The sequence below is a fragment of the Lepidochelys olivacea genome (assembly GCF_965140295.1).
Source record: "Lepidochelys olivacea isolate rLepOli2 genome assembly, chromosome: 4".
Classification (NCBI taxonomy): Eukaryota; Metazoa; Chordata; order Testudines; family Cheloniidae; genus Lepidochelys; species Lepidochelys olivacea.
Window position 1 is genome coordinate 62,665,521 of NC_140414.1, and position 16,348 is coordinate 62,681,868.

General features: G+C 42.9%; 1 protein-coding gene across 2 annotated transcripts in view; it reads left to right on the plus strand.

The window, feature by feature from the left end:
* ARHGAP10 (Rho GTPase activating protein 10) overlaps positions 1–16,348 on the plus strand; it is a 242,359-nt gene that overhangs the window by 179,130 nt on the left and 46,881 nt on the right. For both annotated transcript variants that reach the window (XM_084625524.1, XM_084625525.1), the window contains one exon: positions 8,480–8,630. In XM_084625524.1, coding sequence (XP_084481650.1) covers positions 8,480–8,630 — 151 coding nt within the window. The remainder of the gene's footprint in view (positions 1–8,479; positions 8,631–16,348) is intronic.

Here is a 16,348-nt window from a genome sequence, read left to right on the forward strand (position 1 = left end):
TAGCTACTTATGCTAGGACTTTTTTGGGCCTTATGCCTTGATTAGTTTAGCTAGGCCAGGGGCGGGCAAACTTTTTGGCCTAAGGGCCACATCAGCTTTCCGAAATTGTATGGAGGGCCGGTTAGGGGAGGCTGTGCCTCCCCAAACAGCCAGGCGTGGCCCGGTCCCTGCCGCCAGTGTGACCCCTCCTGATTCTCGCCCCATGACAGCCCCCCTGGGACTCCTGCCCCATCCACTCCCCCGTCCCCTGACTGCCCCCGGAACCGCACCCCTAACTGCCCCCTTCCGCCCCATCCAACCCCCTCTCTCCTTCCTGGTTGCCCCCTCCCCCGTGACCTCTGCCCCCATTCAACCCCCCTGTTCCCTGCCCTCTCATGGCCCTGACCCCATCCACTCCCCCCACCCACTGACCACCACCCCAAAATCCCTTGCCCTCTAGCCAACCCTGCTGCTCCCTGCTCCCTTACCGTGCTGCCTGGAGCACTGGTGGCTGGCGGTGGTACAGCCGCGCCACCCAGCGCACCAGGACAGGCAGCCCTGCTGCCTGCCTGACCCAGCCACACCACCGCGCAGCACAGAGCACCGGGTCAGGCTGCGGCTCTGCAGCTGCACTGCCCAGCAGGAGCTTGCAGCCCCGCTGCTCAGAGCATTGTGCTGGCGGCGCAGTGAGTTGAGGCTGTCGGGGTGGGGAACAGCGGGGGAGGGGATGGGGCTAGCCTCCCAGACCAGGAGCTCAGGGTCCAGGCAGGAGGGTCCCGTGGGCTGGAAGTGGCCCGCGGGCCATAGTTTGCCCACCTCTGAGCTAGGCTAGAGTCTTACAAGCCTTGAGACTCACTGCATTACTGCCTTTACTTATACCTATGCATTACCTAGTAAATACTTATACCTATAAGCTACATCGGCCAATGATGGTTCCGGTTTCACTCTAGTTATGACTTTTTACCTATTGACTCTTCAGGCACTCCACTTGGTTGCATTGATCAGAAATTTTTTTCAGACTTAAGAATTATGGATACTGTATAATCACATACAATGGTTGCAATATTCGAAGTCCAGAGGTGCACCTTTGCATCCTGCGCAATCCCATGGAAGCCAGTGTATGGAAAGTCACATGACCTATTTCTGCTGGACTGTATGTTAGCGAAGCTGGCTACCTGTATCTGGACCAGCAGAGGGGTGACCCTGGGGAGGTAAGCAACTTTACAATTGCAATTAAATTGTTGCTAAATTTTATTGGACAGTCACATAATTCAGGTTTTGGTAAAAAACCTCTTTTTTTTTTAAAGTTGTACAGATTTAATATTAATAGAACCCTTTTAACCCAAATTAAAACCATATTAAAATAAAAAAAGTTTTGGTTTGAATACAAATATTTCCCTATAGTGTTCATAACACACATCAAATTCTGGAAATAAGAACCAGAAAGTGAAACAATCTCAATTCTGGGGTAAAGACAAAAGTGAAACTGAACTGTTGTCCTCCAGATTGAATGAAATGCAAAAAATAAAAAGTATGTATTATGAAAAAATTGTTTTAAATGTTTAGTTTTAGCAATCTACTAGAGCAATAATTTTGGTGAAGAGATGTGATTTTAAAATAACATTTTTGGCCTGTCCTGCTAAATGTTAATCTTTTACATTAGTTATATAGTACTATAATTTCCATAGCAATGTTTTTAGCTAATAAATAATGTTTAGAATTTGATATGATACTTAATTTTTTCTCATTGTTAGAATTATGAACCATGATTGTGTCTAGAAGATTACTTTGAAGCTTGAGTTCTCCTTTCCATGGATTAATTTATCAGAGGTACATAGCATTATACTCCATATATTTCACCTTGCACGTCCTAACGTGCTTTTGCTTCTCTGTCTACACTAAAGCATTGACTTATCATGCATGCTTTGTTGCTTTACATTGCAGAAAAATGATCCACCGTCTTCATTGCCTCAAGGGATAAACTGGGTGTAGATTCCAGCAGAGTAAGTTCATATTGTGAACCAGTAATGTAATTTGCCTTTTATCCTGAGCATTGGTATGTTTCTAGTAAGTGTTTTTTGTTTTTGTACAGGTTGCTGAGTATAAACCCAGTTCTCTTATCACCATGTCCAAGAAAAGCCAAACCAGCAAAGAAGAATTTGTGGGGGTGATGAGGTTACCCTCGAGTACTATTTACTGTGCAGGGCCGGCTCTAGGCACCAGCTAAGCAAGCTGGTGCCAGGGGCGGCACTCCAGCTGTTCTTGGGGCGGCACTCCGGTAGCAGCCCTGGCGGCAATTCGGCGGCAGCCCCTCTCCATTGTTTCTCGCGTTGGCAATTCAGTGGCGACTCTTATGACTCGGGTCTCGCCGTCGGCAGCAATTCGGCAGCAGCTCCCTCCAATGTTCCTGTTCTCTCCCGCGGCGGCGTATTCAGCGGGTTTTTGGGGGTTTTTGCTGCTTGGGGCGGTAAAAAACATAGAGCCGGCCCTGTTACTGTGTAACATATCCTTAGGCCACCATACATTGGAAAGGCAGGAAGGAGCAGTTGGCATGTAGGGCACATGGGCAGAGCAGTACACTTGACCCAGACGGAGAACTATTGTTCAATAAAGATCACTTGAAATGAATGTGTGTCTTTTTTTCTTTTATTTACCAATTGTAGTGCACCCGTGTACTGAAGGGAAATTACCAAATACAGACTTGTTTCGTTGCACTGAATGTCTTGAGGAGCTCCAAATATAATACTGTAACAGAAATCATTATTCTGGTGTCAGAGAGCCACCAGTCCAGGACCCCAAGTGACCATATTGTTCCGGCATCCTGTACATGGGATTAGATGTCAAATTACAGTATTGTGATTCTTACTTGTACACACAGGGCTGAATTAATTGCTTCCTTGTAGCGAATACTGTGAAAATGGGTGGGTATTCCATGTAGCAAATACTATGAAAATGGGTGGGTTTTTGCCTCATGACAAAAGCCAGGGACAACTTTAAGGTCTTAGAGATTTTCTTTAAGATTCTCCTCCTCCACAATCTTACAGCCAGATTCCCCCATATTCTCTCTTATGTCACCCAGCTTTTCTACTTACTGTTTCCATTCCACTGATTTTGGGTGAAATCGTCACTGCCGCAGTGGGCCAAATAGGAAAGATGGTGTGATGTCCAGGTCTTTTGCTAGAATGGCTCCTGGTAAACATACTAAAGTTCATTTAATTATCTTTGCCTGAGACCAGAGAGACTAGATTGACTAGATCGGTGTCCTAGTATAGCAGCAGTTCCATATATAATTCATGCCTGATTCAAAAATTGTGAATTACCCCAGCTGAATTAGGGGCTTCCTTGGCTGTAGGTTTTGTGGGACCCAGAAGCAAGCACTCTAGTAACAGTTGGGAATCTGGAAACAGAATGAATTAGAGAGGAGTTAGCATTAATCTCATATCATCTCTAACACCATCTGTTGTTCAGTTTGGGGAGTGCAACAAAATGTTTTTGTCTATTGCCATGTGGCATCTCTGTTAGCGCAGTGGTCACCAACTGGTCCATCATGATCGACTGCTCGATCCTGGAGAATCTCCCAGTCGATCATGATCTCCGGTGGTGCAGCGGGGCTGCCGCTAAAGCAGGCTCCCTGCCTGCCGTGGTGCCATGCCACTCCCAGAAGTGGCCAGCACACCCCCAGGGCGGGGGAGGGGCACGCCGGGTTTTCTGCATGCTACTCCTGCCTGCAAGCACTGTTCCTGCAGCTCCCATCGGCCACAGTTCCCCATTCCCAGCCAATGGGAGCTGCAGGGGCAGTGCCTGCAGAGAGAGCAGTGTGTGGAGCCATGTGCCCCCACCAGGGGCCGGAGGGGCACGTTGGCCCCTTCTGAGAGTGGCGAGGGGCCGGGGCAGGCAGGGAGCCTGCCTTAGCCCTGCTGTGCCTTCAACCGGGAGCCTTCTGAGGTAAGCACCTCCCGGCCGGAGCCTGCACCCCAACCCGCTGCCCCAGCCCAGACCCCCCTCCTGCACCCCAATACTGCCACAACCCAAAGCCTCCTCCTGCACCCAAACTCCCTCCCAGAACCCATACCACCTCCTGCACCCCAACACTCTGCCCCAGCCTGGAGCACCCCCAACAGAAACTCCTTTCCAGAGCTTGCACCCTTCACCCCCTCCTGCACCTCACCTCCTGCCCCAGGCTCAGCCTGGAGCCCCCTCCCACACTGCAAACCCCTCAGCCCCAGCCCAGAGCCCGAACCCCCTCCCAACCCTCTTCCCCAGCCCAGTGAAAGTGAGTGAAGGTGGAGGAGAGCGAGTGATGGGGGGAAGAATGGGGGGGCAGGGCTTTGGGGAACAGGGTGTGGGGGGAGATCCTAGGTTGCCCTTAAATTCAAAAAGTGATCTTGGGCATAAAAAGGTTGGAGACCACTGTACTAGCGGAATACAGTTGAAGGAACATGCTGAATTTGGCTTATTACTCTACGAAATGCATCTAGAAACCTTATGGGATCTATGGTTAACAAGCTGAATAACTGCAGTACAGGAACGGTCTTAGCACTGTAGTTATCAAGACTGATTTGTTAGTTGTGGTATGTATCCAAGATTGTTAGTGGTAGATATTACCTGACCAACCTTGTCTCTCTAATATCCTGGAACCGACATGGCTACACCAACACTGCATACAAGGAAAGATGAAGTCAGTTACAGGAACTTGGGGAAAGTGAGAAAAGGGATGTCAATGCAGCCACATGTGCACCTTCGATGGTAGAGTTTGGCCCTTCTGCTTGTTTCTCAAACACTGACTCTGAGAAAGTGTGGTGTGAGCTGCAACTTTGGCCTGCAGAGACAGATTGCTATTGTAGAAAAGACAGATCTAGTTATGAAGGGCTACATTATATATCACATTTGTCTAATAAAAAGAGGAAACGACTAAAAAAAAGCTTGACTAGTTGGCCTACATGAAAAGAGGAAAGATGGACCCCAAAACATATGTTCTAGTGCAGTACATTATGACAGAACTTAGTTTTGTGCTGATCTGATACTAAGTAGTCCCTAACATACATACAGTAACATTTTAGCATATATATATAGAGAGAGAGAGAGAGCCTGATACTGCAAAACTTAATGCTGTGACTTTTGACAAATAGAGTCCTGCAGAACTATTCACACCAAAAAGCACTGAGCACAGGAGTGTCTGGAGGATTGGGCCCATGGTTAAGTGTGAATTGCTATGAGTGGTATGTTGCTGATGGTCAGGAGTTTGAATTTTTCCACTCTCTATCCAACTAGCTTTTTTTTTGTAGATTGGAGAACTCCTGGAAATTTCTAAAGCCCTTTTCCTCAGCAGTGAGGATGGAGGTGACTATGAAATTTGGCAGAAAACACCATATTGCATAAGACCACAGAAACATTGAAATTGTGTTACTTGTACTCATGCTGTAATTCCTGAGTGTAGGGGGTACAAGCTGAATTGTGCTGTCCAAGAGCTCTCTAGAAGTAATTTGTGTTCCCTAGATTAAAAATACACCATTTCTGGAAACGTTCCCTATTGACCTTCCATACCCCAGAAATAAAACCTCCCATCCGACCTGGCCTGAGCAGCTTGGGGAGGTGGATGAAGGAAGAGACGGGGTTGTGGCTTGATGCCCAACTGTATGCCTTCATAAGTGAGACCAGATTTGCTTGAGCTGGCTTTGAGATGGTTACTTAAGTTGCATGATGCCATTATGAAGCAGCAGTGCATAATTTTGCCACTTCACTAGCTAAGTAATTTTAAAACAAGTTATTTAGTGTATAGCACTTTCCTATGCCATAAGGAAGATGATGACACCTTCATGAAGGAGTTAACATTTAGTATTGCTGATTCCAGCCAGAGGATGAAATTGAGTTTTTCAGGGATCCTAGAAGTAAAGAACTTGAGTTGGTATCTGTCTTGTTTATTTTGTGTGCACATGCACATGTCAGGGGCAGTTGTTTAGTAAACAGTATTGATGGGGATCACAACATGACAGTTTGCAGCAGAGAGTCACAATGTGACCACTTCATGTGTTGCTCCGCTTCCCCAGTTCTAAAACAATTTTTTTCCATTATGCTGCTAATTACAGCAGTAGTTATGGATGGGTTCACTTCCTGTATCCACTTCATTAACATACTGCATGTGTTTAGCTCAGTGTTTCACTGAATGTTTTTTTTTTAAATAGTTTGCTTATAGTTTCTGTTTTGATTTTTTGACTTATTTGACTTCTTAGTCCAGTAATTTTACAGGGACATACTGAAATATTTGTGGAGGATCAAAATAGAGAACCGAGGAAATTTAGTACAACTCTTGCAAAGTCAACCTAATATATACAGGCAAGTTGATCTCTTGCAGCACTCCTAGAGAAGGCCTTCTCTTCACACCTAGGGCATCAATTTTGAACGGAGAGGTGTAGATAGGGCTAAACAAACATGCACTGGTGGAATGTAATGTAGTATGTAAGACACTGAATCCTTTAAAAAATTTCTAGGTGGCTTACTGTTTACCAGAGAGCACAAATGCAACAATCAACCCATGGAAATAATGGCATTAGAAGCATTCTCTTTAATTTTTCAGAAGCAAATATTTATCCATAAACTTGTTGAATTCAGCTTTGTTGTATTTACACATAAGAGGGCAGTATGGTACTATTAGCCAAATGCCTTGTGTGAACACATTATATTTTATTATATTATGCATTGCATCATGTTTTAAGAAATGGCTTTAGAACTCTGAGCACAGTTAGAACTTTGTGAGTGGCTCCACAAGTTATAGTGCATCTACACGAGGAACAATGTATAGAGGGAATACTTGGATAGTTTTCTTTTCTACATGTAAATTATGTTGTGCATTTATAGAGCTGTAATTGCAATTGTATGCAGTGTTTTTATTCTCTCAGACAGTCAATATGTATGTATATGTATGTAAAAGAAGAGACAGATTCTCTAAAGCTGGCATGGGGAGGTTTAAATTATGTCATGTTGCATCTCAGAGAAGTCAGACAGTGTTTCCAACATCGCTTTCCCTTGGATGCCCTATGCTCCCTTCCAAGTCAGAAGGGTGGTTCTGACCATTTTGCACCATTGCAGCCACCTCTCCTTGGCAGTAGATAAACCTAAATTGATCCCAGAGAGAAGTCAGTGTAAATGTGGGCTCTTGCCTTGAAGATCCTTTTTGTACAATCTAATTCATATACATGCGATACTCAGGGTAACCAGGCCAGCCATGTAAGAGTTTCTTTTAATTCAAACAACATGGTGCTCTGAGTGGTTTATCTGAGTGACCACTGCACTTCTCAAGTATTTAGTCACTTGGCTTTTAGCCTCATGCCTTATGCACACCTGGGGCATGTTGTAATAATCCAGAAATGTGTACCCGGGAGTCTGTTTGTTTACAACTTCTTAAATTTCTGCTTTGTAAAAGTTTTTTTTCTCTGAAGGCTTATTACAAACTCCCTCTTTATAACCTCTTGCGGTAATATACAAAATGTTTGTCTCTGTATAACTCCAGTACACAGAAACACTGTACACTATTTAATTATGTTGTTTCTTGTTATACCATTATGCTGTGCTGCTGTATGGTGTAATGGAAACACAATACTTCATTTTTGTAAAGCTATGTGCATATTTACTGTCTCATAGCTGTTGTCTTCAGAGAAATCTATAGTATGCTAACTTGCTCACCTGAATTTGCCATGATCAAATGTAAAGGGCTGCTATTAAGTGCTGTATAGGCATATTGATCAGCTTTTATAAGTAAATCAGCATCATGGACTAGTAAAAAATGCAGGAAACTTGAACATATGTGCATTGCTGCTTTACCCAGAGAGAAATGATATGATGCTTTATGTTGGATATTGATGTTCTAGAGGTAATGAATCAAAAAATAAAATGACTAAAGGAAATGTAATCTCTTGTGTGTGTCTTTGTGAGTATCATCATGGTTAGTAAAAGTACGCCTAACGACTCATTGTTTAATGGCTAATTGAAAACGTTCTATACAATATGCTTCTCCTGCCGCCCTCACAGCAACTCCACCACACGCACACCCTCCAAGAGCATGCTATTTTTTTAGGGGTTAATATGATAATATGACTGTCGTAAATTTTGAAAATTAATATGGGTATTATGGCAAAATTACAGGCCCTAAGTGAAATTGTGGAAATTTACTTTTCTGGTTAGTGGTTCGTAGAGTTAATTCATTGTTTTCCCCTAGCTGGCAAGCATGGCTGCACATATTTATTCTTTGGATTAACTGATTTGCTGTCTGGTTAATGTGTAGACAGTGCTTTTGCTTATTTTTATTTTGTATGTATGTATTTATTTAAAAAGCACTCATTAAGGACCCATGACACACTCCCAAAACTTGAAGGAATGGATTTTTGGCTCCTCTCTGCTTTGAATGAAATCCAGAACAAATGTTGTTTGATAATGGTTTATAGTTGCATTGCACAGGTTGCTGTTCATGGTAAATAATTAATACCTCTTGTGTTCTTGATTGCAGATTTTCAGAACCCTGCCTGATGCTACTTTCCCTGAGCCACTCTCTATGTCAATATCTCCTCCAAATGTCCCACCAAGGCAATCAAGAAGACAAGGGCAGCGTAATAAGCGGCCTCTGGCTGTATATAATCTCTGTCTTGAGCTTGATGATGGTAAGATTTTAATTATATTGTCTATCTTGGCAGCAGATGGGTGTTTCTGTATATCTTGTGTGAGTCTACAGTAATTTTCCATTTCACATTTCTGTTTTTTTTCTTTTTGTCATTTGAGACATGGAAAGGAGTAGGGAATATTCTTGTACATATTTGAAACTGGGGAATAATTGCCTAAAGTCCCATTCCTGTCCCCTCCTCTCCCCGCCCTTTAAAAAAAAAGGCCATTCCCATTTCTTTGGGGAGATCTGTATGACCTCTACTGAAGATTATGCAACCATAAGATAAATGGAGAGGGAACTAAAATTAAAGCAAATCTTTTATGAGAAGAGCTAATGCACTCTAATGTTAAATTCATCTGGATTAAAGGCTCAGGTCACTCAGTGAACTGCAGAATACTGCTACTGTACTTGAATCTTTAATACCTTGCTGTTCAGTGGCAGTAAATATTTGCATCCTGCTCTGTGCTGCCGAGAAGCAAGAAATCTTGCTGGACATGCAGTGTGCAGCAATATCATATAGTGCAGTATGGTATATACGGTATCCTGCATGTCCTGGCATTTAGCTCAAAACCTGGCCATTTTCTTGAAATCTTCTGGTTTGGTGGCATGTGCAGTTCTAAAAAGGCAAGTAAGTGCTCAGTTTGTATTGCAGCCTGCTCCACTCTAGTCCCTTCCCCTCTCCCTCAATGTAGTTAGTTAATTATTCCTCCACATGAAGAAGCATGAGATCAAGACACAAAGCCCAGTTAACATTAAAGTGAAGAAAATTAACACTTGAAGGTTATGTACTAGTATGAGACTTATCGATACACTGTCATTACGCTGCCTTCCTGCCTTGGTGAATTTGGTAGTTAAAAAGCAGAGATGCTTACTATAGCTGTACGTGCAAGTTTAATAAACAAGCTCAGCACAACTGTGTCAGACAGCTGGCTCTGAGAAATGTCCGCAAGAGACTCAGCGTGTTGCAGTACTTTTCAGCTCATTGGTGAGATGGGGAAGCTCTGCTTCTTTCTTCTTTCTTTTTTTTTAAAGACGTATGAAACTAGAGGCATATACTAGAAAAGGTTAATACATTGCTGACTGGAGAATATGCTGACAAACTAAAAGACATTGTAAACAGTTTCTCCAATTATAAATTAATCTTCAATTTAAATATTTTTACACAACTTGAATGGCTGCTGAGCATGTTTGAGGCTGCCACTGCCACCATTTTGAATGCAAACTCTGTTTAGACCCATGAATTCCCACCACACAGTGGCAGGAGCTCACATTAAGGAGCTGATCCTGATCCTAGTGCAGTTGATGGGAGTTTTCTTGTTGACTTCATTGGGAACAGGATTAGGCCCTTAAAACAGTGGTATTGGTAACAAAATAATGATAATCTGAAAGAGATAAGGTGTGTGAGGTGATGTCTTTTATTGGACCATCTTCTGTTGGTGGAAGAGAGAAGCTTCTGAGCTTCACAGAGCTCTTCCTCAGGCCTGGGAAAGATAACCAGAGTGTGAGCTAAATACAAGGCGGGGCAGATTGTCTAACCTTGCCATTTAGCTAAAGAAACAGCCCATATTCCCTCCTGATTTGGGTGTTTTGAAATAAGAAAAAGGCTGACATTTTAGAGCTTGAATATTGCTATGTGTAACATGGTAGTTCAGTGCTTGCTGTGATCCCTTCTGAGGCCTGTGGGTTGTGTTGTGGTAATGATTTGATGCAGCATGATAACCTAGTAACATGCCATCGCAGTGGATGGGGATGGGTTCTGTGTTGTCGTGACTCAGATGTCACGATACTGTGATGTAGGGCTTTGTCAGATGATCCTAAAATGTGTTTGGGGGACATTTTTTAAAGCCTGAAAGAATAATTAGGTACCTAACTCCTACCTAGTTAGGGTTGCCAGGTGTCCGGTTTTCAATTGGAACACCCATTTGAAAAGGGACCCTGGCAGCTCCGGTCAGCATCGCTGACTAGGCCATTAAAAGTTCAATCAGCAGCACAGGGGGGGCCCAGGGCTCAGGCAGACTTCCTACCTGCGCTAGCTCTGCGTGGCTCCCAGAAGCGGCCACCAGGTCCTTGCGGCCCTTATATGCATTGTTATACCAATAAATTAAAAACCAGCAGGATCTTATTAAAGAGGAAAAGGCAAAATCCCACATTTATTGTGAATACAGAAAGAATCATAGTAAGCAGTTAGTTATAGCTATAATGTTCCATTATATAAATCTCATATTTATTCACACATTCATTCATACAAACACACACACACAGGTTCTGCAAGGTTGTTATCATAGTTACCAGCCTTAGAGTTGTTCATGCCAAGCCATGTGGCCTGGACATGAGGAGGGAGCAGGGCCTTGTCAGACGCTCATCTGATGCTCCTGGAAGTTGGTTTGCAGAATTGGACCCCCAAAGTTCTCACTTTCTAGAGTCCATTTTTATAGGAGTTTCTTCCTATGCCAGTCTATGGGAATTGCTTCATCATGCTGTTGCTGAATCAATCAGCAGATAGCACATTCCTGACGGCTCCGTGCTGCCAGAAGTTATCTTGTTCTTTGGTTCTCCCATTCTTGAGGCTGTTGGGTGGATTCCAGTCTGCTCTCCGGGGGTCCTCTGGTTATTTCCACTTGACGCCTTCTTCAGCCTATGGACACTGGATTCTTAGGCTGGCACCTCCCTGATCATTCAGTTATTATCCACACCAAGCATCCATCCACATACATCCGCTATCTCTATTTTAATCACAATATCAATACAACAAAAGGGCGGGGAGTCTCTGGGTGCTGTTTCTGTTGTTACAGAGTATTGCTTTGAGTCTCTCTCTGTGTGAATTGCTTTGAGAACGGACTCTGTCTTAGAATGTACTAACACAATTAGCAGCTTGCAAGTTTCACACATAGAGGGAGAGAAACAGTACCAAAAACCAAGAGACCTCTTAATTAGTAATACCCTAGAATTTAAACTATGGGGAATCAAACTCATTTGTGATTTTAATACAGAACTTCTTTAATATGATCCAACAGCATGGGCAGCTAGGGAGGCTCCGCGCGCTGCCCTCGCGCCCATGGGTGCCACCCCCACAGCTCCCATTGGCTGGGAGTCTGAGCGATGGTGGGGGCAAGTGAGCGTCAGAGGGAGGAGGGGATGGAGCGAGTGGGGGTGGGGCCTTGGAGAAAGGGTGAGGCCTCGGGAAGGGGTGGGGAAGGGATGTTCAGTTTTGTGCCATTAAAAAGTTGGCAACCCTATACTTCGTGTCAGTAGGACTTGGGTGTCTAACTTCCTTTTGTGCCTTTGAAAAATTCCCCCCTTAATGTACTACATGCATGTTGAAATCAGTGGTACTCACTCAGGACTCTCAGCACCTTGCTCTTAGGAACTGGCTGTTTGATAGGTGGCTTCTCTGTACAGTGTTGCGTATTAACATTGACTTTTCTTTTCATTTGAATTTAGCTGTTCAGTTTTCTGAGAAACTTTTGTCAGTAGCCAATATCCTAATTATTTGACATTGGGTACAATACATACAGTAACACAGAATGTTTAGCCCAGCTATGTCGTTACCTGAAGGATCATTTTGGTGGATGGGAAGCATAATATGTATTACAGCCTCATTAATTATCTAGTCACTGGTTAGACTTGAATAGCTCTAAATATGTTCTTACAAGCTTTCAGTTACTTCATTCTGTGGGGAAAGGAGAAGGAGCAGAAGTTAGCTTGGGCTTTATTCCATATTTTCCTAGTTTCTTGGCTAACAAATACATGTTTTATAACTGCTCTTGAAAGATTTTATATCGTGTGTGTGTGTGTGTGTGTGTTGTAACAGGAAATTAAACATTAAACCATTTCTCCCCCCCCCCACACACACACCTTTTTTTCAAATTCACAATGGCATGAGTTAAGCATAGAGCATTGGCCAATATTTTTTATTTTCTGAATTTGATCAATTTGTCACAACCTTGTTGTTTAAAGAGAGCAGCTAGTTTTTATATATTTATAGAAAAATGTACCTTAAAATTAGTGTGTATGTAATATATTTCTTATTAACAAAATAATGCATTAAAACTCTGAAATCTCAGCAGTGTGTTTGACACGAAGTAAAACTGTCTCTGTGCTGGAAAATTTCTTGAGCATGTTTCGCTTAGAATTGTTATGCAAACCAGGAAATCATTCGGAAAGAGGAAACAAGCCTTTAACTATCAGTCAACAGGCTGCAGAGTCCACTCAGTGGATTGAAAGCACAAGTTCTAGGACAGTTTTTCTTTTTCAAAAGCACTCTCAAGTCACAAGGATTCTTGAGTGCACCCAAAATGTTTGCGGCAACTACCCAGACATAGGACTGTAACTGAAGTAAATATTGATAGTCGTAACAGGTTGAAAAACACATTGATTAAAATCTTTATTTTGTCTTCAAGTAATTAGCTGCAGTGGGGTCTGATAGCACATGGATTTTCCTTTCACAGGTAATTAGGTGATATTAAACTGTTTGCAAACAATTCAAGTATTATATTTTACCAACTTGTTGCCAGAAAGGCAAACCAATTCACAACAGAAATATTTTTTGTTGGTCTTTTTTTTTTGAGTTTTTCCATGGTAAGGAAATTATGAAAGCTACATGTTGAAGTATTCCATCCTGTCAGTATTTCAAGTAGAACACTGCTTAATGGGGGACTGAGAAGTACTTTGAGATATGGCCTGATCCTCCAGTTTTCACTGAAGAATATTTGTACCAGATTTGCCCGAAAATGTCCTCAGTTTTTACATGGACAGTCAACAAAGTTTCTCAGAAGAAAGCTCTGCTTATATTTCATCCAAGAGACCATTAAAATGTTGTTCCTTCCTAAATTTATTTATTTTTGCATTTTACAGTCCACAGAAAAATGCTCTCAGAGGTAAAATGGGGAAAATCTATTAACCCAGTGCCCCCTCCAACAAATAAAAATAAGAGCCTCGTCCAAAATTATTAAAAATGGAGGTAGGGAATTATCTGTAGCCTGAGAATTGTAATAATCATGGTGGCCTTTAGGACTGGAGAAGCCAAAAGCTACAAGCATGTGGAGTATGGAATGTGGCCCTGAATCATCTCCATTTCTGGCTCTGCTGGTAGAAGTGTTTGTGTAACTGTCAGATGTAAGTTCCCCACACCATGAAGTATCCAATGCCACATAAAGAGTCTCTTTCCATGCACATTTTTATTTCCCAAATATAAGCAAAGTGCTCTCTCACTTTCAGTATGCAAAACAGACCTTGTAGGAATATTCAAAAATAAAAATCGAAAAGGGGGACATGACTAAAATGAAAATAATAAAATAATGAGGGGAATAAAGAGGACCAGTGAGCCTAGGTAATAGGGTCAATCTTTCCTGGAGAAAGAGCATCATTAAAAGTCAGATCTCCTGCAATATTCCCCTATCTCTGTAATGCTCCACCTTCTGCACATAGACATGCAAGAGCACATAATACTGTAAGCAGGCCAATTTGGCGTACTAAAGGCCATTAATCCCAGGCATGGAAGCGACTGACATGTACCCTTGCTTCATGCCAGCTGTGCACTATCCAACCTCCATTCAAAAGGTAATATTCCTTACTGAGGCATGCAAGGATGCTTGCAGAATAAACAGCTGAAGCAATAGGCTCAAGTCCTATTAATGAGGAATAATACTGGAGTGAATGAGAGAGCATTTCTTTTAATGGGACGTTTTTGTCTCTCTTTTTGGTGGTGTTTAGTGTGAGTGAGAAAAGTCTAGAGATTGGTGTTCTGGATATAAGGGGTTGATGGGAGAGTTAAGGGAGCCTTCCCCTGTTCTGCTCCTGCTCCTCTTTACCCTTTCTCATTCAGTCTTCCAAATTCTGTTCCTGTTCTCCCATTACCTTCTTCCCCTCCTTTTCCCCATTAGATCCTGTCCTTCTGAGACAGCTCCTGGCTTCTCTTTTAGGCTTTTCATTTCCCCCGACAGTGGAAAGCTGAGACAGACAGATTACCTCCTTCCGTAATTCCAACTACAACTGCTCCTTTCTGGCTAGGAACCAACAGCGGGGTAGAATAGCAGAGTGGGTGCCTGATCAGAAGGTGCTATGGTGGGGACCTGGTGGTTAGGAGTTGAAACTGTAGCCATTACCCTGCTGCCTGGCTGGAGCCCAGCAGATAGAAGAGAATTCCGCTGTCCTGTGAGACGGTGTGAGCAGTAACATACAGGCAAAAATGTCATGCAAGATGTGTAACACTTGGGATACACTCTTAGGAAGTGGGCAGTTGTCTTCTACAAAAAGTTCGGTTACTGAATAGATTTAATGTTTAGCTCCTTGAAAAGTGCATTACAATAGACTAATCTCCAAGGCATGGATGATGATAGGGTGGTCCTTGCGTGTAAGAACAGAACATCAACCTCCTGATCATATGGAGGTGGAAAAAGCTGTCTTGGTCATGGCTGCCTTATGTTATCAGCTAGAAACTAGCAAGATGCCGAAATTGTGATCACACATGACAAACACGCACCTTCAGTCACAGGGGCCAATACAAACTTTGCCATATCCTATAGTTGCTTTCCTTAACCTAACAATGTTACCTCAGTCTTCTGTGGATTGAGCCACAGCCGTGACCCTCTCATCCATTCTCAATGAGCTACTATTCACTGAGACAGACTCCTCTTTAGCTATTGCCATTCAAGAAATAGGTCTTGGAGTCATTGTAGATAGTTCTCTGAAAACATCTGCTCAATATGCAGCTGAAGTCTAAAAGCTAACAGAATCTTAGGAATCATTAGAAAGGGCTAGATAAGACAGAAAATATCATAATACCACTATATAAATCCATGGCATGCCCACACATTGTATACTGTGAGCGTTTCTGGTCCCCCTAAAAAAAGATACACTAGAATTGGGGGGGAATTATGGAGCAAGGCAACAAAAATAATTAAGGGTCTGGAGCAGCTTCTTTATGAGGAGAGATTAAAAAGACTGGTACGGTTTAGCTAGAAAAGAGACAACTAAGAGGGGATATGATAGAGATCTATAAAAATCATAAATTATGTGGAGAAACTAAATAAGGAAGTGTTATGTAACCCGTCACGTGACACAAGAACCAGGAGTCACCCAATGAAATTAATAGATAGCAGGTTTAAAACAAATACAAGGAAGTACTTCTTCACGCAGTGCACAGTCAATCTGTGGAACTCATTGCCAGGGGATGTTGTGAAGGCCAAAAGTATAAGTGGGTTCAGTAAAGAATTAGATAAGTTCATGAGGGATAGGCCCATCAATGGCTTTTAGCTAAGACAGTCAGGGATGCAACCCCCACGCTCTGGGTGTCCCTAAACCTCTGACTGCCAGGATGGCAGGGATTGGACAACTCAATGATTGGCTGCTCTGTTCACTCCCTCTGAAGCACCTGGTATTGGCTACTGTTGGAACACAAGGTACAGGGCTAGAGGGACCACTGGTCTGACCCGGAATGGCCGTTCTCTTCTCCGCACCCTCTAATTCAGACAAAATGGAAACAGAGCTGAGTGTAATTGGCATGTTGAAAACACTTCAACATAGGCCTCCTCATTAACCTTTCCAGCAGTCCCCTATATACTGAAAAGGAGGGGAGATACGGGAAACCATTGTGAGGCATGTTAGGGCTTGTTTTCACAACCAGGGTAAGTCGACCTAAGTTATGCTACTGTAGCTATATGAATAACGTAGCTGGAGTCAACATAGCTTAGGTCGACTTACCCCAGTGTCTTCACT